General features: G+C 43.2%; 1 protein-coding gene across 2 annotated transcripts; it reads left to right on the top strand.

Moving 5' to 3' along the window:
* Positions 1 to 4534: 4534 nt before the first annotated feature.
* LOC133019845 (periostin-like) lies at positions 4535 to 23666 on the top strand. 2 transcript variants are annotated; one of them, XM_061086421.1, is made up of 25 exons: positions 4535 to 4653; positions 5323 to 5421; positions 10379 to 10443; positions 10533 to 10690; positions 10789 to 10953; positions 11046 to 11192; positions 11341 to 11482; positions 12615 to 12827; positions 12913 to 13047; positions 14121 to 14269; positions 14639 to 14775; positions 16261 to 16391; positions 16544 to 16674; positions 17229 to 17331; positions 17422 to 17489; positions 17583 to 17628; positions 17716 to 17751; positions 18632 to 18936; positions 20454 to 20467; positions 20979 to 20998; positions 21247 to 21282; positions 22666 to 22710; positions 22822 to 22908; positions 22994 to 23029; positions 23200 to 23666. In XM_061086421.1, the coding sequence occupies exons 1-25, from the start codon at positions 4535 to 4537 to the stop codon at positions 23250 to 23252; spliced, it is 2640 nt and encodes an 879-aa protein (XP_060942404.1). In that variant the 3' UTR covers positions 23253 to 23666. The 2 variants fall into 2 exon arrangements, with proteins under 2 accessions (XP_060942404.1, XP_060942403.1); XM_061086420.1 differs by lacking the exons at positions 20454 to 20467; positions 20979 to 20998 and having other exon boundaries at positions 18632 to 18931.
* Positions 23667 to 24951: the final 1285 nt, after the last annotated feature.

A 24951-nucleotide genomic window follows, 5' to 3' on the forward strand; every position in this document is an offset into this window, starting at 1 on the left:
AGTGAGACAAAGACGGTTGATCCTTCATTGACCCGGTAGCTGAGGGATGTTTGACAGGAACATTATAACAGGCCACGTGACGATGGACTGGAGTGAGACTGACAATCAATGTGAGCTTTAAGTGAGGAAGGGTCAGAAACGTGCGTGACACTCGCTAAGAGTATAACTTTCCCAGTAATCACCACATTAGGGATCAGCTTTGATCTATGGAGACTCAGGGAGGCGTTTGGCTTCAGAGTTTTAAAACGTCGTTATATCGGCAGCGAAGGTAAATGAAGCGTCGCAAGGATTTAGATTTCAGGATAAAGTCATTTCGTCTTATCTCTTCCCTACGGACGACTAGAAAGTAATTATTTCCTGAAACTGAAGATGTCCTGTTTTCTTTAACCTCCTCTCTCTCTCCCTTACACTTCCCCGACGTTTTTTCCGTCATTCCATCATTCACTGTACGAGCCCTCTCTCCTTCATCTCTCTCTCTCTCTACCTCTTTTCCTCTCCTGTTTATCTCTACGCCCGCTGCATCTCTTCCCCTCCTTTATCTCACCGGAGCAATAGATATGTTCACTTCTTCACCCGACTCTCTGCCTTATTCTGTCTTGTTTCTGCACTTTACACACTTTACTCTGGCGAACCGTGTGTCGAGCTCTGACCATGCAACAACTCTGTCGATGTTTTTCTATGCAAAGAATCCCAGGGGGGGGGTGAGGAGGACGAGGGTTTGACAGGGGTCGAGTGGGGTCGGCTGCTGGTGGAAGGGTAATGGGAGATAATAACAATATGAACACAGGCTATCAACCATTAAAAGCAACATATTATTCATGTTTGATCACTCCTACAGAAAATCTACTGGTTCTTTTGAAACGTTTAGCTGTTTTTAAAAAAGGTTCCTTTTAGATGTAATGTTAGTTCGTACGACGGATGTATTAGAGACTGAAACAGAACCGAATTAAACCGAAAAAGTTCAGTATTTTTTCTGGTTTTTTTTGTTGCTTCAAACACAACATGAGGTTTTCCTGTCGGGACCGAGACAGACGGCATCTCCAAGGCTTCTTTTGTTGTCTTTTAATCACTCATTCTATAAAGTACGGTGGCCCTGAAGTGCAAATCATAAAACACAACTACAAACAGGCCTAAGCAAACACAAAACACATCCTGTTTGTGTTTTCTTCCCGTTATAATGACTGACTACCAAACCCCATCATTAATAACTATACACACTGGACTTCTTTTGTTTTTTCTTGACTCTGACTCTTTTACGTTACATTCCATCACTTTCCTGCTTGTCGTTCTCGGTGGTTTATCATTTCCTTTCAGCCGTCAAGTGGCCATGCAAGTGAAAAAGAGATGAAATATTAAGCGGATGATGAAACTGCTCAGCTTGTGATCAAAAGGCTGAAATGCTCCTGAGGTTCCAACAGGACTGAACTGCCACTGATGCAGGGACACATGAATACAAAGAGCTCAAATCTACGTGTTTAAGCTCATATTTACAATATTAAAATGGTGTTTTATTCAGTAATAGTAGCATTATGTAATGCTAAGTACTGTAAGTACACCGTGTGGCTTTAAATGATGACTAAATTGATTATTTCTGACACCACATTTAAATACAACACCTAAACATACATGAATCATTTAAATTCACTCATGGTGCATAATATCTATCAAAAATGACGTATTTAATTAAAGGAGGAGCTTGAACTTCATGATCAAGTGGCGCAGAGATGAACTTTTACATTTTCTTTAAGAGTTCTTGCCCCTAATGCTCAGGAAACAAAAAAACGAATGCTGCACACTTAAAAGAGTTATTTTTTCTTGCATCAAAGGGCGCAGAAATTAAGAACTTGTGCCGAAGACTCCAGCAGCAACTGTAACAAGCTGCAGCAAACACAATAACAACACAAACAGACCCACACACGCACAGTTTGATGCAGTCGCACACTGGTGTTCCACACATGACTCTGTACACGATTAGAGACAAAGACTCGCTGCACGAACACACGCAGACGGAAACACACACACCCACACACACACAAATGAAATGAATGCAGACCTGTTATACAGATGTTGACCGGTAAATAATCTATAATTCGTGCCAGATGTGATGACATGAAACATCCAAGGTCCACATCCAGGACGAGCTGATTCTCATGGTCAAAGGTCAAAGGTCAATATGATCTCACTCGAGGATGTGTGTTGGCCTCATTTAGGGTTCAAGTGCAAATTATGACCAGATATGACAAACGCGTAAAATGATAGAGTGATGTCACATTGTATTGGAAAGGTCAAAGGTCAACTTCACTGTAGTAACGTCATGTTCGTAGACCTGGACCCAATTCAACGAAATGAGAGGAAAGTGTGACCAGATTCCAGATGTGGTCGCAAACCTTCACACTGTTGTAACTGAACCGAGGTCTCAGAATCATCAATATTGAAAAAGCATGTGAACATACTCAAGGAATTTGATTCTGGTCAAAAATATCTACAAATTCTTTATCATATATACTATATGAGAATGGACAGACATGGATATAAAGAGCAACTCGACTGGTCAGTGGATGTACTCAAGCACAAGGTGGTTTTCCTTATTGTCCGAAGCAAATAGGCAGAAACACATGACTGTACTGACACGTCTTTCCCACCTGGGGGCGCTGGCACTACAGGATGAAGTTCCTCAGTTCCTCTTCCTCTCTTCCCATCTCTACATGATCTTTAGATGTAAGACAGTCACCTGCAGGCAGCAGAGGGAGGTGGTGACACCAGGTTCAGCTTCCAGCATGAAAATCTGTCAGAAGAGGAAAATAAAAGAAGGGCATTGTATTTAGAGTTAGTAGTAATTAAAGTTATTACACAGGAACTAAAAAAGGAAAATCAAGTTTTAAATTGCAGACTCGGTTTGAATTTGTGTGTTTAAGAGTGAATGTGTGATCTCAGCGTTTAAACTTTATATTTTCTTTCCTCACACTGAGATAACGTCATGGACAGGAAGCTGTTTCCAAAGGGAGGGGCCCCGGTCGGCTTCCTGCGAGCTGCTGCTCACCCTGGGATCACAGAGGTCATTCAAGTTCATAAAGAGCGAGTTAATCTGTGGTGCGCTGCCGGGGCATTTAATGTGATGTGATTTAATGAATTATTACAAGAATAGTAAGAGTATATTCTGCTGGGCACGAATGATCAAGCCAAGGAGGTCAGGATTCCAGACCAGTGTGTCTGTGAACACGATTATTCCAAAACTAAAATTTTATGGAAGGATGCAGCGTGGGTTAGGAAAGAAGCCATTCAACTTTCATAAACCTTGCATGATGTTAGCAGATTCCCCAGGGAATAATTCATGGACGAAAAAGATCAGGCATATTTAGGGGAAAATATAAAATATTTAAAAGGGAAAATCTGAAGGGAATCTCCCTGATCTCTCTTTGTGGAGAAAATCAAAAGCTTGTTTTCTTAATTCAAGGACCTGATAAGAGATTCCAGAGCTGCTCGTCTCCGGTTTACCTTTCCAAGACACGACTGTACATGACCACGTCCGGGTTGGAACCTGTTTGATGCTTTTCTTTCACGATGAATTCTTCCTTTGAAGCCGAATCAGATATGACTTCAACCTGCCAGAGACGGAGGCGACTGTGGAGAGAAGTTAGGCCCCGGAGAAGAGGAAGAGTTGAGCTGATGAACGATGGAGCATGACAGCATGGAGGAAAGAGAGAGAGAAGAGAGAGCTGCTGCAGCACAGAAGGGAGCTCAGGGGAGGAAAGGATAAATCCACATCTCAAAATCGATGGGGAGGAGAGTGGTGTCCCTGGGGACGGATGATAAGAAAACACAGTCAGGCTTCTGTCAAGAGAAAGTGTAAAATGTCATCGACTACATAGATTCATCAGCACAGGGCTGTTGGATTTACTGCTTCTCCTTCCCAGCGCATTACAAACAGCTAAATCAAGGTTATTTACATGGGACAGATATTAGAGTTGTGTCCACAGCTCCCATCTTAAACTGCCTCATCAATCTTTAAGGCGCGGGTGTAAAAAACCTCTGAGTTACACAGTAGTTTCATATCATTTTACAGGATAATCCGCAAGCTGTCGCACCCCCGTGCACACAGCCGAGGCAGAGTTTGAGTTCCAGGGCGTCCTCGGTGCTCTGGGATGTGATGGAGGTGGAGAGAGTCGGGTGAAACAACGTGAGTGGAGGGGGGGGGGGGGGGCAATAGGCTCCAGAGCTCCAGGGAGGATCCTGACTCAGTGTGTGTGTGTGGGGGTGAGAGCAGGATCTAATGGTATGGAAAGGGAGGACAGTCAGGGAGGGTTGTTTTTTTTTCAGGAGTGGGTGGGTATGGGTGTGTGCTAGAGAGAGAAAGAGAGAGAGAGAGACCTGTTGGTATAAAAGCTCTCTCTCTCTCGCTCACTCTCCTGTATTTCCAGCAGTGTATTTGTTGTTTTGGGGGGGACCCCAGTTGTGTGTGTGTGTGTGAGTGTGTGTGTGTGTGATTTTTTTTAAGGCCATTTGCAAGTACACAGAGGACTGATAACATCCCAGGATGCATCAGCTGCTCGCCGTGACCTCAGCGCTGGTGGCGCTCTGCTGTCTGGGGAGCGTGGATTCTTCAGCCTACGACAAGATCGTCACCCACAGTCGCATTCGGGCCCGGACTGAAGGGTAAGGAGACGTGACAGGGGGGCGGGTGTAGGGAGAGAAACTTTCATTATAAAAGTTCTGCAGATTTTATTTTTTAAATCAGCAGATTTGAGCTGATATTAAGAACCCTGATCCATTTTTGATTCCATTTATCTGCAGGTAAATGAACATAAATTGTGTGATTACTTCAGAAGCAGGTCGGCCACAGTGAAGCGAATATCGATTCAAGCCATAATGGAAAATTCAATATAGTCTCTCACATTCATTTTCTACTCTCCTATAAATATAAGTCCCAGATTTAGCGTTTGAAAACGATTCTGCAGTGAACTTTTTACATTTAGGTTTGAGAAAGTTTTTTAATGAGTTTATTGAAAGAAAAAGGTGTGGTTGCCCATTCTCACCACATTTGATTTGATTTGACTTTGATTTGAAAAAGGATAAAATCAGGATTAAAAACTACATTAAAGTTTGCATTGTTAAAAAAAGCACTGCACTTAAGCACTTGCATTTTCTCGACGTGTCTGCACCCCTCCCTGTTTCATACCCTCACTCAACAACCCTCACCTCCTCCTCTCATCTCATCCTCCTTTCTTCTTACCCGTCTCTCTCCCCTTCCCATGCTTCCACATCCCGTCTCACCTTCCTTCTCCCCCCCCATCCTCCCTTATCGTCTTCCTCCCCCCCATCCAGGCCCAACGTGTGTGCTCTGCAGCAGGTCCTGGGCACCCAGAAGAAATACTTCAGCACGTGCAGGAACTGGTACAAACGCTCCATCTGCGGCAAGAAGGCGTAAGTCTTTACAGAGCGACTCAGGGGATGAAGTTAAAATGTGTTTGCACGGAGCTCAGCTGGTCTCACCTCAAAGTGCAAACCACATATCCTGCACATTATAGTAACAAACTCTTTAAATGATACCTCTAGTAGGGGTGTGGTTGATATTGATAGATTTCACAGATTGCTTTCACCTTTTACCTGCTCACCTGTTTTTTCTTTACTGCGGTTCAAAGGGCCGAGGTCATATCTATATAAGTCCAGCTGTGTGGACGCTCAGTCCGACTCCTGTAGCCTGAGCGTGTAGCTGCATGTCTCATGTTCCTCTCTGAACCTTGACACACGTACATTTCAATCTTCAACGTTTTATACACGTCTTATTGGCAAATTTTAGAGATTTTTTAAACGTGGGACAAGAGGACCTTTAGTTTTTCATGATGCTTTAACTCAACATATATATAACTCATGATCCTCACCCCCACAGCCCTCACACTCAACCCCCTCCTTGTGTACGGGCCTGTTTTGAAGCCTGCGGGCGAGTTCACTCTGTTGTCGACCTGCTGATGTTGTAAACTCTGCTCAGCAGTGATTGATGCTCCACCTCCCCTCACATACATCAGGAAGAATTCTGTCTATATAATCTTTGTGTGTGTGTGTGTGTGTGTGTGTGTGTGTGTGTGTGTGTGTGTGTGTGTGTGTGTGTGTGTGTGTGTGTGTGTGTATGTGCAGGACACAATACCCTTTTCCTTAATTTTAACTCTGCACATTCGTTTTCTGTTAAAATGGTGTAATTCTACCTGGCATGTATCCATTTTTATGCGCATTATTTTGTACATATTTCTATTCACTAGTATTTATTGTGAGAATTACGCATATTTGATAGTAGTTTAAACATTTTTACTAATTTACTTGCTTTCTCTGAACTGAGGAAACACAGCAATGCGTAGTTTCCCTGCGTGGATCATGTTTTTCTGATTGTGAAACTACTTTAGTGACGTTTTGACTGCATTGAGTTTTGTGTCCCTCGGTGGGAGTGACACGCGTTTTAGAGATAAAAATATGAAACATATAATTTATATTTGTTTCGTCTCAAAAGGCTTAAATAGAGGAAACTACAACAATTTGACACACCCAGAAAAAAGATTGATGCACTGCATAGAGGCACGTAGCTGATGGATTTAAATCAGAGTAGTATTTCCTTGTGATGTGAGATGAGAAGACGTCAGGGTGAAATGTGTGGAAAACCGCTGCTGATGTGTTGATGGAGTGTAAGGCTCGGCTGGAGCTGCTCTCTCCCTCACTTACTCTCATCTATCACAGACACGCACATACAAGAACACACACACACACACACACACACACACACATGCACACACACACACACACACCTTCTCTTAGTCATACAATCATCTGTAATGGAACTAGGATTAGCATGAAAGTGAGGTGATGAGAGGGAGAGTGCGGAGAAGAGTGATTCAGATTCTAAAGAGAAAATAGGAAACTACACGCAGCCACAGGGCACAGAAGGAAAGTGATGAGGATTTTATACAAAACATGTTCGGAACTAAAGATTTAATAACTAGAATTAAAATCAAAATTTTAAAGAAAGAAAAAACAGAATGTGAATGAATAGTGGATGCACAAATACGAATTAATCAAGTATGAATTTTCACTCTGTAAATCTCATTAACTGAGGTTTATAATCAGGTGCAATAAGATTTCCATTACCCAAAAGTTTCAATAGAAAGAAATAAAAAAATAACTTTTATTTAAAACACTGAAATGAAATGATACAGGATTGTATCTCCCTGGTCTGCACTTTATCGTGCATGCATCAAAACAAATCCGTCATTTGCATTAAATTAATTTTATCATTGTATGTATTAAAGAAAGGGACAAAACCACATTTAAACGGCCGAACTAGCAGGGAAAAAAAAGAAAATGAGACCGAACTGAGCCACACTTGTCCAGAGCCAGAGGAGTTGCCTCCCTCTGTGGTCGCAGTGAGGTCATCGTCTGGCAGCGGTGCAGGAAGTCCACCCAGCTGTGGTTGTGTCTGAGCTGGATCTGGTGTCGATGAGTGATGAGCAGAGGGCGTCAAGGGCCTGAATGCAGCATCTGAACCAACAGACCTGGACCTGAGAAACTGTTTTCAAAGAAGAAATGAAATTGATGTGAATTCAACCTTTAATTCTTCCAATTATCCACCCTGGAGTTAAGTGATACCCGGGGGTTGAGCTGCTGAGGAGGAGATTCAGGTGGAAGTAATTATCTGGGTGTGCTGATGTGATGCTGGTGATGGACACGAGGCGCCGAGGCAGCGGAAGACAAGCGCTTCGAATCAGGTTGATTTGTGGTTACAGTAATAACGTCACTGATGGATGAGGCGTGTAAAAGTCACAGTGTGGTGTCTTCTTTACAGTGAGTGGTTGTCATGTGTAGAGTAGAGTCATGTTGGCAAAGTCTGCAGGACGCAAGAAAACCAGATTACTCCTGACTGCATAATGGGAAAAAGCAGTAATGTTTTAAGCTGATGCCAGAACTGTCTTCGTCTTGTGTGTGTGAGGGTACAGTATGTGTGTGTGTGTGTTTGTGTTGCCCCATGTTTGCACATCTGCTCATCTGGAAGCCCCCTAGAGCTGCTTCGTGCAGCGAGACTGCCAGGGGCCTGGTTCCAGTGCGTTGGCCAGTTCTGTTACTGGTCTATTCTGCCTCCATTATCCTGTCAGTGTGCAGCTGGGGAGCGATGACTTCATACCTTCCTTTGTGTGTGTGTGCGTGTGTGTGTGTGTGTGTGTGTGTGTGTGTGTGTGTGTGTGTGTGTGTGTGAGTGTGTGTGTGTGTGTGTGCATGTTTTGCATGATATCAATCAGTGTCAGAGCACACAGGGATTTCTCTGTAGAGCAACAGTAGCAGATTCACAGATTCTGTGTCACTGCAGACATTTACACACACACACACACACACACACAGACACACACACACAGACACACACACACACACACACACACACACACACACACGGGTTGAAGTGGATTAGAGGAGGTTCACTTTAAACTTGTGAATCATTTCAGGAGGGAGTTAACTGGAGAAAGTGAGTTGTGTGTTTTTTTATTATTCGTACACTGCATGTTTACAGTGGTTACGAAGGGAGGGTCTTGCTCTTGCTCAACCAAACAGTTCTTTGTTTTGTATATGAATCCTGCAGAGGAAGCACAGGGTTCATATAGGAACACAGTATTTCCATGTGGGGGGGAACATAATGCAACAAACTCTCCCAGTGTCCCCGTCTCTTGAGCAAACCCACTGGAAGCTGGAACCTTTGAGCTGCTTCCAGTTAAACCCCAATTAAATTGAATCCGGCGTTCGGGGACTCCGTGACTCGTTCTCTTGGCGAATCCTCGATGATGACTCACTGCTCGTTCCGTTTGAACCTCTGAACGATGTGCGTTAACTTGGGATGAGTCCCAAACAAACGTCTGCTCTGTGTTATTCCTCAATGTGAATCCGCTCGGAAAAACACAATTTACTCCTCAATTTAACCTGAATTTGATGGAATATTGACTTATGGCTCAGAGTGTCAGGTCTTCTCACAGTCGGGACCGTTGGGCTGAGGGAGGAGGACGTGCAGCTCGTGTCAGGTCCTCTCAGCTTCCTGCCAGGATGTTTCTACTACTTTCACATATTATCCTAAGCTTTCCTTCCGCCCCCTAAATCCTTCAACTTGACACAAGAAGACGATTGTGGATCAAGGAATTAGATTAAATCAGACGGATACGACTGTCTGTTTTTTCCCCCTGATGATTATAAAGTTCCTGGTGGAGTCTAGTGTTGTCTGTGGTGTGATTTAAAGGATGGAAAGGAGGTGATATCCCTTTATTCTGACAAAATGAGGCAAACACAAAAATCCTGTCCAGTCAATTTTGTACATAAGTGACAGCATATTACACTAAACTATTAACATTACATTATTAAATCTTACGGACGTGAAAAGCTAACGTACAAAAACTTGAAATGTGTCGTACCTCTGCCACAGAGAATGACAAGGTTTTCTATCTTCACTGTACACTCACTAATGACAAATAATAATTACGCTATTAACAGAATTGATAACGTTGCTCTGGAGCATTAACATAAAGAGAAAATGAGATTGATGTGATTATACATACAGTTCAATGTTAAGCTCTGATTCCCTTAGAGCTCATGCTGTGGAGTTGTTTTAATGTGACGGACCACAGACGTTCTTCTCTACATATTTTATCCAATTATCAATTTGAAGTCAGGGAAAAGCAGAGGTTTGATCCCTCATCTCTCTGCTCTTTGATATTGGTGATGCACAGCTTGTCAGTTTTATTAATATTCTTCTTCTCTTGTTTTTGATCCCGTTGCTCTCACATGACTCTGCTCCTTCAGCTCTCCTCGTAGATTCTTGTATTTTCTACGTTGGGCGGGTTTGTTGTTGTTGCACGAGATATTAGAAAACGTGGTCGACTCGCTCACTCGCTCTTTCTTTCTTCGTTCTTTCTCTTTGATTGGTCTGTGGAGACTTGTCGGCCCTCTGCCAGTCGCCCTGTGAACCTCTTTCATGTTAGTGGTGTTTTTCTTACGTCTTTTTATTCTCCTCGACAAGCTCCACTTCTCTTCTAACTTTCAAATGTACTTTGCCCAATTATGGGTTTATAGTTTGGTGAGTGAAATCCCTCCTCTCTCTGCAGCCTTGCTCTCAGTCAGTCTCACATGTCTTCACATCTCCGAGTCCAAGTTCTCGTCTCTCAGTTCTGCTTAATAATGCCTGAGGAATTCCTTTAATGTATTGCATTACATATATTATATTGCATTTTGCACAGTTTTGTTTTTCATTTCGCTGTTGTGTATAGAGCTCTCTGGACATTTTTGCATTTTACACATGGATAAGGTTAATTTATGTATTTTCTAATCACTTACAAGTCTTATATGTTTGTGTTTCTTTGTGCAGGACAGCCCTATATGAGTGCTGTCCTGGGTACATGAAGCTGGAGGGTATGAAAGGATGTCCTGCAGGTAGGTGGCGCCAACCACAGACGTCCAGCACATAGGTCCTGTTGAGTCGCCTGTTTCTGTGCATGAACAATCCCTCTGCTTCCTCCCAGTGGCTCCCATCGACCACGTGTATGGTACGCTGGGGCTCGTAGGGGCTACAACCACACAGCAGTACGCCGACATTTCCGAGCTGAGAGCGGAAATTGAAGGCCAAGGCTCCTTCACCCTGTTTGCACCGAGCAATGAAGCCTGGGACCAGCTCGACCCTGTGAGTGGAACTGAGGTTCAAAGAGAAAACAAATCAATTCAATAAGAAGTGAAGAATAGAAAGTTAGAGACGTTTGACCGATGGTGTGATTTCCCCAGTCTGTGCGGTCTGCACTGGTGAGCAACGTGAACATCGAGCTGTACAACGCTCTTCACTTCCACATGGTGAACCGACGTCTTCTGACAAAAGGGATGAAGGACGGCATGACTGTAAATTCCATGTACAACGACCTGGGGCTCCACATCAACCACTATTCAAATGGGGTCAGTTTATCCACAGTGTAAAACACAATTCATGACTTCTAACCCCATTTACTGACTTGCCTTAACTAACATAAGACTCCCCCCTTGTTAAGGTTGTGACAGTGAACTGTGCCAGAATCATCCACGGTAACCAGGTGGCCACAAACGGCGTGGTGCATGTGATCGATAGGGTCATCAGCGCCGTGGGCAGAACCATCAAGGATGTCCTGGACGTCGACGATGACCTCTCCTCCTTCAACGTATGTAAAACGCACAGCACGCTAAACAGAATGGGTTTCAAAGTCAACATTTTACTCGTGGAAGTGAAGATTAAAGAGTCAGGAAAAGAACCAATGACAAAAAGGTTTCCTTCGGTTTTGAGACCCTTTGACGCGTCTCGTTTCCCAGGCTGCAGCGTTGGCTTCTGGTATGATGGACAAGCTGGACCAGCCGGGACAGTTCACCCTGTTCGCACCCACCAACGCAGCCTTTGACAAACTGAACGCAGGCTACCTGGAGCGTATCATGGACAACAAGGATGTTATTGCAGGTGATATACATATAATGACATTTCCTGATAGCATATCACCCTTTGGTTGACTTGCATGTGCAGAGCCTCAAGGCATGTGAATGTTTTTAGCCATGTTGGCTATTTAAGGGTCTGTTGGTTAGAAGGGATCTAGCAGCAGTCCAGACTGAAATGTGAATTGTTGTTAAGACATTCATGGTCCCAAGAGCACGAACCCTTCTAGCTCTGGTGTCTCTTCTTTCCCCACTTGCTGATGTGAGTTATTTTTAAATGCCATTGAAATAGCTCAGCATTGATTTGATTTGTGCAGACACTCATTTTATTTAGAGTTTTCTATATTTTTACACATTTATATAAATTCCTGGGAGAGAGAAGCCTGTTTCGATTTCATTTCCTTTCTGAGTGTGATAAAGAGTTAACTCTAAATAAAAGAGTTAACTGAATAGATTAACACAAAATCTGCTTCAGAAATACATATCTCCTTGATTCTTTATCTACAGTAGCGTAGCATCATTAAAAGCTCATTCTATATAAACTAACACACCTGTCACATTCCCAGGGAAACAGAAGTAGACGCCCACTCACACACAAGTTCACCCACACACTGTGCAATGAAATCAGGAAACTCGTGTCTCCACGGTGGCAGCTTATCTGCTTATTTGTTGAATCACCGGTCGGGAATGTCTATAAACATGAAGCCGGTTAGTGGCTTCCTCTGGGAGCACGATATAACCTCAGATTCATTCTCAGACACTTGGCAAACAGTTTACTGACCGACCATTTTAGATCGTCCACCGAAGTAAAGACAACATGGATCCTTGTGCCTTGTTTCTACCGTTCGTTTGAATTTCTGTGGGTCTGGAACAGATTCCCATGTTGAAATTGCCGTGCGTTTTGCAGGCCAGTTTCCTCTTGCTCAGTTTGACAGTTGGACTCAGTCGAGGCGTACCTCCATATCTGGATGTTGATAGAATTACCCAAGTATTTCCAAAAAAGCTGAAGAAATATGTGAGTGTAGCCAGATTACAAGAATAACCACAGACAACCCACAGAGGCTATAAAAGTGCAAAATCTGATCAGGTACATGTTGGAAATTCTCGACCTCTCTTTCTCACAAACTTTCCTCTCAACTCTTCCGTCTTCTCCCCATCAGCCCTGGTGAACTACCACCTGCTGAAGACTGTCCAGTGCTCCGAGGCGATCACGGCCGGATCGGTGTATGAGACGGAAGAAGGCAGCAACATAGAGATCGGCTGCGACGGTGACAGTCTGACGGTGAACGGCATCAAGATGGTGCTGAAGAAGGACATCGTCACCACCAACGGCGTCATCCACCTCATCGACCAGGTGCTCATCCCAGACTCAGGTAAAATATAAACGTCCACTCTAACAAATGTTCAAATAATCGTTCTGTGATCAGCAACATGTCATGTTCCTGTGATTCACACCAGCCAAGGAAGTGATGGAGCTGATGGGAGAGACACAGAGTGTGTTCACCGACATGGTGTCCGAGCTGGGATTAGCCGCCGCCATGCGTCCGGAGACAGAATACACGCTGCTTGCTCCAGTCAACGGAGCCTTCACCAGTGAGTTGATCCAGTCTTGTTATCACAGTGGTTTTGAGCAACCTCAACATTAAAAATTTTCGCAAAATATGATGGAAAACTAACATTTTGTCCTTGAAAGACATCTCACACTTTTTTTTAAATGAAAAATTAGGGAGCACATTGGAGGCACTAGAATTGCATTCAATGGCATTAATACCTCTCCTTAAAATAAATCATATCTCAGCTACACATTGGTCTTAGTTACATGTTTCTAACCCCGAATGTTAACATTCAGCAGCTGTAAAACAAAAGCCTACAGTCCAATGAAACAACATGTAAACCCACTAGCTCAAGCTTTTTATGTGGACACGCGCAGAGTTGCACACACTCATCAATACCAACCCCTGAAATCTGACAGAAAAATGAAAAGAGAAAGTGACAAATCCTGCACCCCCCTAATCCTCATCAACTTTTTATTGGTTCTTCCCTAACCCACACTGCATTCCTTCACTAGTGTTAAAGGCCAGGCTTGGACAGAGAGGCAGAGGCTGAGACGGGAGTAAAGTTAACTGAGGTTTATTGGAAATGTCCAACAACATAAGCAGGCAGGCAGGTAAGCAGGCAGGTAGGCAGGCAGGTAGGCAGAACTCTGGAGCTGGAGTCGGGGCAATAATCCAGCTGCTGGTCCTGAGCAGGAAGACAGGCAATGTTAGGACACGGAACTAACAGGACGTTTCAGAATCTTAATAGTACGATAGCGGAAGCTGGAACTGACATAAACTGAATCTTTAGTCCGGCCTAGACTGAGAGCAGTAGTGGAGCTTATAAAGGCAGCTGGTCAAGCAAGGCCCCAACTCCAGCACACCAGGTTCACATCTGTAATCAGCCACGCCACCTACACACCAACAGAAAGATAGAGAGAGGGAAAAAGAGAGAGCCTAGTAGGCAGGTGAGGAGGAGGGCATGACAACTAGGTTCCGTACTAATTTGTAGTTCCTGTTTAATCCTGCTAAAAACAAACACCAGTACAAACATAACCTCGAAGGGAATAATGCATAATGTATCACATAACCTGTGTGGTTTTAAAACTGCAACTTGTCTGTGTTTGTCAGATGAGGTGATGTCAACAGATCAGAATCTGCTGAGGTACATCTTGGAAAACCACATCCTGAAGCTGAAAGTCTCACTGAGCGAGCTCTACAACGGACAGCTGCTGGAAACACTGGCTGGCCATTTCCTCCGGGTCTTCATCTACCGCACTGTGAGTCCAACACAGGCGATTAAAGAACAGGAAGAACAAAAATAAGATAAAAAGAGATGATGGGAAGATAGCAGAGAGAGTTGGCTTCCATTCCCTGGAACCTTATCAAGTGCTAACATGATTTTTTTTTGTCTTTGAGATATAAACAAACACAGTAAAGCAGCGGGTTTGTCCAGCGCTCTCGGCAAATGAAATGCCTTTCTGCTCTGGTGGCTCAGATATTAGAATCAGATGGTGAATTGTCCTGTTTGCAAACACGATAATGTGGCAGCCGGCTTCCCTTAAATCCAGATGCTTAACAGATTTGCACAAAGGCTTTTCATGGATAACTGAAGCTCAGCTCTCTGGATAACTCTGCTCCCTTGTCAGGCTGTGTGCATAGAAAATGCCTGCATGGTGCGCGGCAGTAAGGAGGGAAGCAACGGGGCCGTCCATCTTATGAACTCTCTCATCCAACCGGCCAAGAAGACCATGTACGAGCTCCTGATTGCTGACGGACGCTTCGAGTAAGAACTACTTCTCATTTTTTGCTCAGTTTACTGGTCATCAGCTTGTCTGACCAGATGTTGACTGCAGGTATAAGCAGGGAGGAGCTGGTGTCTCACACCAAACAGCAACAACCTCCCAACCATAGCTACCTTGTACCTTCATACTGAAAATAGCAAATATCGAGACTATTTGAATTGTTCAACCACTGTCAGGATCCATCTTTTAATGAAGCGATGCCTGCAAGCTACTTGTGTCAACCTGGAGGCTCTGGCGTGGGGGTTGAAGATATTTGCGTGCGGTCGAAGCCAAGACATCAAACTCATAAACATTAGTTATTTTCACAAACCGTTTTTTAGTCTCCATGGGGGAAATTAGACTTTTTAATGAAGGTGATCTCCTCCAATCATGCACATTTTCATCCTAACCAATCGCCCTGACACTATTATGCGAGGACATATTCGCTGTATCGTGGATTTAGTGTTGACCATGATGACTGTAATTACTTTAAAGTTGCTATGTTGTTATTTTAATTATTTCTTATTTGATTATTTTCCTGGAATGTGTTGTTTATTTTTCGGTTCTCGGCTAAATTGTAAATGAGGTCTAAACCCCAAAGTATTACATTTTGAATTAATGAAATAATAATGAATCAACTAGATTACACTCTAGGTATTGCCGCCATAGTCCACTCTGTCTTGGTCACTATAATGTTGCTGTAGTTTCTAGCTCTGGAAAACGAATCATTGCTGGTTGATGTAAAACCCTTCGCTGCCACTGGGCCACAGTACGTCACCACAGAAACATTTCAAACTACAACATACAGAGAGATTTACTTTGGCACTAATACGATTAATCTACATTTCATTAACGCGTTTGGCAAAGGACTGAATCTAAAGGGCGTTGATGTAAGAATCCCACACTCCAGCTTTGTGTGATTAGGATGATGAATACTTTGTTTGTACATTCAAACTTAACGGAGCGAGCCTATTAAGTGGTTTTCCATGCTGTGGGCTTCTCCACACATTTGACAGAACACAATAATCTACCAAACATTAGTGCTTTCCCACACATTTCACATTTCCTGGCTCGGTGACAAACACTCGGGCCCGCTGATGAATAACTGAGGAGGCAGATGTGTGAACGAGCGGCGCCCACAGAAGCTCATGTGTCTCACACATATCCCAACCTCAACGACCACAATCCCCCCCCCCCCCCCCCCCCCCTCATGAAATGAGCAACTCATTTGAACAGTTTTCAATCCAATTATGAGATGTAGTTCAGCCTCGTCGCAGACCATTAGAGCTGGAGCTGCCGTTACTGGTGGAAGACGTCAGTGACCATGAAAATAAAAAGCAGGACTTTCATTTCGGGCCTTTGTTTATTATAAAACATCATCAGAATTATTGATTTACAGGCAAACATTTCAACTTGCACTTTCCTACATTCAACCCATGGATGACTTTCTGCTTTCCTTATGTCTTACTTTATTCGAATGAATGTAGGATTTTCCTGTCACTGATGGAAACTGCGGATCTGACTGATCTGCTGAAGCAGGAAGGCTCCTCCACCATCTTTGCACCAACTGATGAAGCGTTCGCCGGCCTGAGTAGAGAAGACTTCGCTCTGCTCAGAAGTGAGTGAAATAAACACACGTTCACCGAAAAGGAGGAATAATGTCGAGCTATTGTTCGACAGTTCGGTTTAGAAATCTACAATGCAGGAATGAGGGGATACAAATATGCTAATAAAACGTGGATCATGTTTAACTTGTGTGCTCGTTGACAGGTGATCTGAATGTCCTGAGAACCATCCTGCTCTACCACTTCAGTAATGGCATCTTCATTAATGGAGGACTGGAGGGAGGAGTTACCAATCTGCTCAAAACGCTGCAGGGCAACAACCTGCAAGTTAAGTCTGTACGTACAACCGGTCTGTGATCATGTGTGGAGTCGTGTCTTTACACGGCTCAAATATTAGGCTTATGGTCTAACTTCTAAAATGCTTCTAAATTTTCCATAATGTCACCTGAGGCTGACCGAACCCACTGAGCACACATAGGAAAGCTTGTTTGGGATAATGTGCTGTTAAGAGAGCTGCTTATTCAGGCCTCAATCTGTTCAAATGGAGGTAAAGTGAGTTGATCGTTTTTTAAAATGTGGACTTATTCAGAAAGTAATGTGGCTCAATGGTCTATGTGGGTGAGAGGAAGCCTATCCCTTACTTCCATGTCCACCTCCACTCACAACTGTGGAGTCAATCAACTTGCAGGGAATCAGAAATTGAAGCCCCGACACCTGGAAAACCTCTCAAGTGAAACCTTTTTGAAAAAAGTGTACATTTAAAAAAAATACAGGTAATGCCTCAGTGAAGTGTTTTTAAAGCAGAAGCTGATGGAACTCATCCATTTATTCTACGACTTATTAGTGATATTTAAAAAAATGTACATTCATTGTTTCTCTGGTTTTCTCAGGTTAACAACTCTATTCATGTCAACTCTGTGGAAGTTCCGTCCAGCGACCTCATGGCCACAAATGGTGTCGTCCATATCGTGAAGAACGTTCTCTATCCCGGAGGTGGGAACAACGTGCATTAGCAGAAAGTCATGAAATATTCCCGGTGTGTGTAGCTGCATGATGTTTACTGATGATGCTTGTGACTTGCAGATCTTCCTGTGGGCCGTCAGGACCTCATGGTCATCCTGCAGAAACTGATTCGATACATCACGATAAAGGTAATGAAAGAGAAAACTCACACATGTGGATATGTTCAGCTCACGTCTCTGTAGGTTGTGTTTTAAAACCTCCTATTCTGCTTTTCTCTTCAGTATGTCTCTGGATTTTCTTACACTGAGATCCCACTCACTTCCTACAGTAAGTGTCTCTGTCGCTGAATGAATTTACAGCATGTCTGCCTTATTGTGTCTGCAGCAACTTATAACCTATTGTGTTACTTCACAGAGAGGACCATCACCACCACTCATTATATTAAAACAGGTGAGACCACTGCTATTAACCACATGACTGAAAGTTAGGAATTAGTTTTCATCAGAGATTTGATTTGTTCTCAGTGTGTTTATAGGAAAAACATGAGTGACTTTGAAACGAACAGATGTTCTTTGTTTAAAAAAGGAGCAAATGAAATCCAATCTGCAGCTACCTGCGTGTTCCATCACTGTCTTTGTTCCGCTCTGGCCTCTTCCCTGGACCCTCTTCTTTGTTCCTCTCACTGTTACTTAAATCCACTGGGGCCTCTTGGATATTTAATCAACTCCTTCAGAGATGAGGTAATTAAGCTGTCAAAGCAGAGCATGGTCAGAGACCGTAGCGGACTCTTGGTTCTTCCAGTTACTCAGGTCCACATGGACGGAAGCAGGCTTTGATTTATTATAACAGAGAAGAGATGCGACCTGATTCCTCAAAGGTCCTTAATCACATGAAGTGGATCAGAGAGCTGAAGGTTCTGCTCGCTGAGCGGTTTCATTTTTAGAGGCTACACATGTTTGCTTTATAAAATTTATGGAAAGAATTAAGTTACTGTGAATTATGTTTTTCTACTAGTGCTACTTTTTTGGCTTTATTCAGAAACAGTGTTGTGAAACCATGTGATGAAGAGTCACAGTACGGCTCATAGGATGGGAGTGACGGGTGAAAAGAAGTAGTGGTTCATCTTGGCAGAGCAAACAATATATTTTACATAAACTAAAAATGGAACTGGCTCTAATTTAAAGGTGTAGTTCTGATCTACAGCTCTTTAAACTGAATTTAATTTGTGTATGAATGATTAAATACATGTGCTGTGCTTTAAAGATGACTTCCCTGTATTATCATGATTATGGGATGGTCACGTCTCCCTCTTCTTCCTCCGTCTCAACAGTCCCTGATGTGACAAAGGTGATCAGAGTGATGGAAGCAGAACCAAAAGTCACCAAGGTGACCAGGGTCATCGAGGGGGAACCGGTGTTCACCACGCTAACGAGAGTCATCGAAAAGGAACCCACTGTCACCGAGGTGGTTGACAGGGGGGAGCCGGTGGTCACCAAGGTAACCAGTGTCATCGAAACCGAACCGAAAACCACCAAGGTGGTTGTTGAGGGGGACCAATCCATCACCAAACTAACCAGGGTCATCGAAATCGGCGATCCAAGAGTCACCAAGGTTACAAGAGTTATCGAGGGTGAGGTCAACGTTAATATTGTTGTTAGATGATGAGATTTCACAAAGGTTTCAACACCGATTTGAATGACACACCGTATATTTTATCTTTTTCATCGCAGGTGGAGAGTTTGATGCTGAAGGGAAAATAATTCAAGGTCAGTTTCTCTTGCAACTTTTTCTGCCATGAGCTGGTCGGGCTGCATCTCAGAGGTTTCATGTCTCTAACGGGTCTTTTAACAAATGCATCAATCTTAAGTGAGCATCATGTACTCGGTGATCATCATCATCATCTAAAACCTCAAACACGTCGTTGTTTCCAAGCCTTGGAGGAACATGTGTGTACGTGTTTATTCTTAGATTTTTACTCAATATTTATTTATATAACTATCCGCACTAAAAAGGACAACGTTTTTTCATTATATCAAATAAAGCTTCTTATATAACCCACAAACTAATTGCTGCTGATTATGAAAATAAGCCAGATTAACTCAAACAGGTTAAGGGTAAGAAAGGGAATTGTAAAATTGTCCATAAGGAAAAGGTTCACTTTGAACTGTGTTAATTTACTGCTGCTTTTTTTTAATAGTCATTATTTTATGTGGCCTACATTTTCATCACAGACAGACTCAGGGAAGTATAGAAACCAGGTCTAGAAAACAATAATGTTAAATAGCTGGAGCAGTTATGTTGTTTCCTGTTGTGACCGATAATAACTTGCTGTGCTAATGGACAGTTGTATATGTTTCACACAGGGGACATTGTTAAATACGCTGTTCACTAGAATTGTAAAGTTTATTATGGGAGGCTTTTGGCCAATCAACATTTAAAACTCCACTACAGCACATTCAGGTGTATGATGTTTACACAGGTTCAGTGATGATGCCACAGAGGTTGAATTCTACCGTGTCTGTAAATGTCTGTCTACTGACGGAGGTCTGTCCATCTCGTCTCTCATCGATCTGTATTAATCTCTGTCAGTGCTGCTGTCCCTCAGGAGACGCAGCATTACTCTGCCTATCATCACTCTCCTGTGTGTACATGAGCAGCAGTTGTAACGTGACATTTTGAGTTTGCCGATCTCCAAAATGCCACTGGCTTGCAGTGTGGTTGCAGGGGCGGTGAGCTTCAAGATACAACTGCATCTCTGGTGTCTTGCAGCTTTGTGAGAGGGCTTTAGAGGAATTCTCTCTCTCTCTGTGTGAGCTGAACGCCCCGTGCACACCTGAGTGTTTGTGTGTAAGTGTGTGTGTTTTATAGGACACCTTTGGGGACGTATGTCAGATTAAAGACCACTAATGTAGGAACAGCTTGTCCAGTTGGGGTCCTCAACTGGGAAAAGTCTGATTTTAGGGTTATGCTGCGTTCACACCTAACGTGAAGCCATTTTTGTGTCGGATGAGATTACAAACAAAGTCAATGCAAAGAGTAAAGTTACTTCCAATTCCATTGAACTGTCATTCGCTTCGGCATTCGATTCGGCAGTGAGATTGAAATTCACCAAAGACAGTTCCTGGCACGTCAGCAAACTGGCAACTGGTCAGCCTCAGGTAACGCTGTCGTCCAGACGCACTTCCCCTCACATGTGGTGCATATGCAGCATTAGGGTTTGTGTAGTCTCCAGGAAATGAATAGAAGATATGTACTGTCCCTGAAAGTGACCTGTGACAACATCTGTGTGCGTGTCCGTGAATCCTGCACGTCTGTGCTTGACTTCCTGTGCGGTAGCGGAGGAGGTGTTTTACCGGGTGTATGTGCCTGTCAGTCTGTCCGTCTGTCAGTCAGTCAGTACAGTTGCTAAGTCGTTAAATGACTTTCATCACCCTTCTCCGCTGCCGGTCTGAAGGTGGAGCCAGGCACACCACGGTGATCGAGCCTCATGTCATTGAGGGTAGGGTCTCAAAAAAGCTTTTTCTAAACTGCAAACCCATTCATGATTTTGCTTGTGACGGTAAAACTGCAGCGCATTTTGGATCTGACGGTTTTGTTTTGAAACGTTCAGGTCCAGACTTCTCAAAAATCACCACCATCCATGGCGACCCGGGTATGATCCTTGAGGAATCAGAGAGGATTACCAAACTCATTAGAGGTAAACACTCACAACGGCAGAAAGAGTTTGGGTAGTACATGTGTGCACGTGTGCGCAGGCTGACTGTGTTCTCCTTGTTTCCCAGAGGGAGGTAGAGGAGCGCCCAGCAGAAGACCACCAGGTGAGAGCTCAGTTATTTGATGAAACACTCAACACCAAGGTTTTGGCCAAAAACTACACAATTACTCCTCTGTATTTTCCATTATCGATTTGAATAACACACCGTACCTTTTATTTCATCGACGCAGGTGGAGAGTTTGATGCTGATGGGAAAAGAATTCAAGGTCAGTTTCTCTTGACACATTTTCTGCCATGAGCTGGTCGGGCTGCATCTAATAGGCTTCATGTCTCTAACGGCTCTTTTAACAAATGCATCAATCTTAAGTGAGCATCATGTCCTCGGTGATCATCATCTAAACGCTCAAACACATCGTTGTCATGGTGTACACCATCTTAGCCTTAAAGGAACATGTGTGTACGTGTTTAATAGTAGATTTTTACTCAATATTTATTTATATAACTATCCGCACTAAAAAGGACAATGTTTTTTCAATCACCTCTTCGGAGGCATTATATCATCATTTAAAACTCCACTACAGCACATTCAGATGAATGATGTTTACACAGGTTCAGTGATGATGCCACAGAGGTTGAATTCTACCGTGTCTGTAAATGTCTCTCTACTGACAAAGGTGCACCGTGATTTGGATGTCTGTCCATCTCGTCTCTCATCCATCTGTATTAATCTCTGTCAGTGCTGCTGTCCCTCAGGAGACGCAGCATTACTCTGCCTATCATCACTCTCCTGTGTGTACATGAGCAGCAGTTGTAACGTGACATTTTGAGGTTGCCGATCTCCAAAATGCCACTGGCTTGCAGTGTGGTTGTAGGGGCGGTGAGCTTCAAGCTACAACTGCATCTCTGGTGTCTTGCAGCTTTGTGAGAGGGCTTTAGAGGAATTCTCTCTCTCTCTCTCTGTGTGAGCTGAACGCCCCCGTGCACACCTGAGTGTTTGTGTGTATGTGTGTGTGTGTTTTAGGACACTTTTGGGGATGTATGTCCGATTAAAGACCACTAATGTGGGAACAGCTTGTCCAGTTGGGGTCCTCAACTGGGAAAAGTCTGCTTTAACGGTTATGCTGCGTTCACACCTAACGTGAAGCCATTTTTGTGTGGGATGAGATTACAAACAAAGTCAATGCAAAGAAGTGAATTTACTTCCAATTCCATTGAACTGTCATTTGCTTCACCGACTCGAAATATTTAAACTCAACGTTACGATTCAGCAGTAAGATTGAAATTCACCAAAGACAGTTCCTGGCACTGACCCCGAGATAGCACGTCAGCAAACTGGCAACTGGTCAGCCTCAGGTAACTCTGTCGTCCAGACACACTTCCAATCACATGTGGTGCAAATGCAGCATTAGGGTTTGTGTAGTCTCCAGGAAATGAATAGAAGATATGTACTGTCCCTGAAAGTGACCTGTGACAACATCTGTGTGCGTGTCCGTGAATCCTGCACGTCTGTGCTTGACTTCCTGTGCGGTAGCGGAGGAGGTGTTTTACCGGGTGTATGTGCCTGTCAGTCTGTCCGTCTGTCAGTCAGTCAGTACAGTTGCTAAGTCGTTAAATGACTTTCATCACCCTTCTCCGCTGCCGGTCTGAAGGTGGAGCCAGGCACACCACGGTGATCGAGCCTCATGTCATTGAGGGTAGGGTCTCAAAAAAGCTTTTTCTAAACTGCAAACCCATTCATGATTTTGCTTGTGACGGTAAAACTGCAGCGCATTTTGGATCTGACGGTTTTCTTTTGAAACGTTCAGGTCCAGACTTCTCAAAAATCACCACCATCCATGGCGACCCGGGTATGATCCGTGAGGAATCAGAGAGGATTACCAAACTCATTAAAGGTAAACACTCATAACGGCAGAAAGAGTTTGTGTAGTACATGTGTGCACGTGTGCGCAGGCTGACTGTGTTCTCCTCGTTTCCCAGAGGGAGGTAGAGGAGCGCCCAGCAGAAGACCACCAGGTGAGAGCTCAGTTATTTGATGACACATTCAACACCAAGGTTTTTCCCAAAAACTATACAATTACTCCTCGGATTTTCCATCATCTACCGTTTCAAGTTCCAACTGTTCTTCACGTGTCTCATGAGTTTCCTCCTTCACATGTTCTAACTCCCTGTGTCCCTGTTCACAGCTGGAATGAGGAGGGCAAGGAAGGTCCGGCGTCACCACAAGCCGAGGCAGTGAATCCCTGACCAGCGCCAGGCTCACCGCAGGGACTGAATGCACCTCGAGCGCTCCTGGTCGAGTGCTGGAGGGTTAAACTATGGACCAACAGGGAGACATCGAATCATTCTAGCTTTGTGATTGTTCACCGTTCCACCTGGACCATACTGTATGTGATAGGCATGATGTGTAATAGCATTGCAGTGACATTAGAAATACCCGTCATGTAAGTGTGCATGGGAAATATGAATTTGTGCCGTTGGGTGGATGGTGTGTAAGGTGAGATATATTCTACCGTAGAGAGGTTTTGCTTTTTTTAATTAAAGTCATGTCACTTTGTAAACTTGGCTTGGGAAGATTTGTCTATGCTTTTTTATATGGTGCTTGTTTTCTGTACAATAGATGCATTTTAAAGAAACCGTGTTTTGCTACCATTGATGCTGTACCGTACCTTTGTAAATTATCACATGGTGATTAAAAAACACAATTAATTTTTATCCAGGTTTCAATCATTCTTTGCAGCCTCTTAATTCACGATGTTTCCTGGGTTTTAAATTTGAGCTTGACTTTGTTTTAATCTACACACGACTCTGGTAAAGTTCCCATGATTCTCCCATGATTCCCCTCAGGACGATCTTTTTTCATCAATATCCTTTAAGTATTCTCAAGGAAATCAAGTAAAAAGTTGAAAACGCTCCATCTCATCGTGTTTAAATTCAGATTCCCTCAGTTTTTGCGTTATGCTAAAACACAAACAAATGCTGAGGTTGTAGCTGCAGTTGACAATCAACACTAAAATGGACAAATTAAAAAGAAGAAGAAGAACTGCATGAGAAGTGATCTTCATCCTCCTCTACCAACACAGAGTATATGAGCAGGATCTTTCTATTCCCTTAAATATGACTCTTTGCTTAATCTGGAAAGAGATTCGTTTTTCTTGCATATTGATACTGAATGATTATGAGTGTCTCTGTGAGATGAATCCATCGCAAATCTACATCATATAATTAACCAAGACAAAAGCAGCCTCATGTTTCTTTAACTTTTGGTTTTATTTCAATCCTAAATCAATAGAACTGAGAGAAAAAAAACTCTAGGATGTATGAGTCAGCAACTGTGAAGTGTATAGTTTCCTTTTTCTCTGGTTTCACAAGTATGTTGAATAGATGATTCCCTGTTTAACAACTTTTCCATAAATAATGTTCACGTATATATCCAGTTTAAAACGACCTGTTCTAAAGTACTAAAAAATAATTTTCTCATTTGTATTGTAAAAGATATGGAGGGTTAAGCCAATTTCTACAGACACTCCTACATATATCACATTCTTTAGAATTGACATTAGGTCATTTTCAAGATATTAGCTTACTCTAAAATATACAAACCACCATTCATGGTCGTTACAGGTTTTTCTGACCACATATGAATGTGCACAATGACAACGGATCTGAGGAATTACGTAACAGTTACATAAATGCATTTTTTTTTTTACTGTATCACATGCAACAGTAATACTACACACATGTGCATCCATTGGACTCGTGTTTTCCTGCAGCTTTATTACATGTTCCCCCTGAGAAGCAGACGGAGATGGGACGGAGAGTGAGAATTTATTAAATACTTCACGTGTAGCGTCGCTCTTGGGCAGCATCGTTAAAAACGGATCCAGGGGCGGCAGCAGCAGAGGGGAGTTCAGGTTGGACGTCACAGAGGACAGATA

Source organism: Limanda limanda, chromosome 14 (genome assembly GCF_963576545.1).
Source record: "Limanda limanda chromosome 14, fLimLim1.1, whole genome shotgun sequence".
NCBI classification, from domain to species: domain Eukaryota; kingdom Metazoa; phylum Chordata; class Actinopteri; order Pleuronectiformes; family Pleuronectidae; genus Limanda; species Limanda limanda.

Coding starts and splice junctions, on each gene's coding strand:
- LOC133019845 (XM_061086421.1), top strand. CDS start 4,535: ATGCATCAGCTGCTCGCCGTGACCTCAGCGCTGGTGGCGCTCTGCTGT. Junction 5,422..10,378: donor TCCATCTGCGGCAAGAAGGC/GTAAGTCTTTAC, acceptor TTCTTTGTGCAG/GACAGCCCTATATGAGTGCT. Junction 22,711..22,821: donor CGAGCCTCATGTCATTGAGG/GTAGGGTCTCAA, acceptor TGAAACGTTCAG/GTCCAGACTTCTCAAAAATC.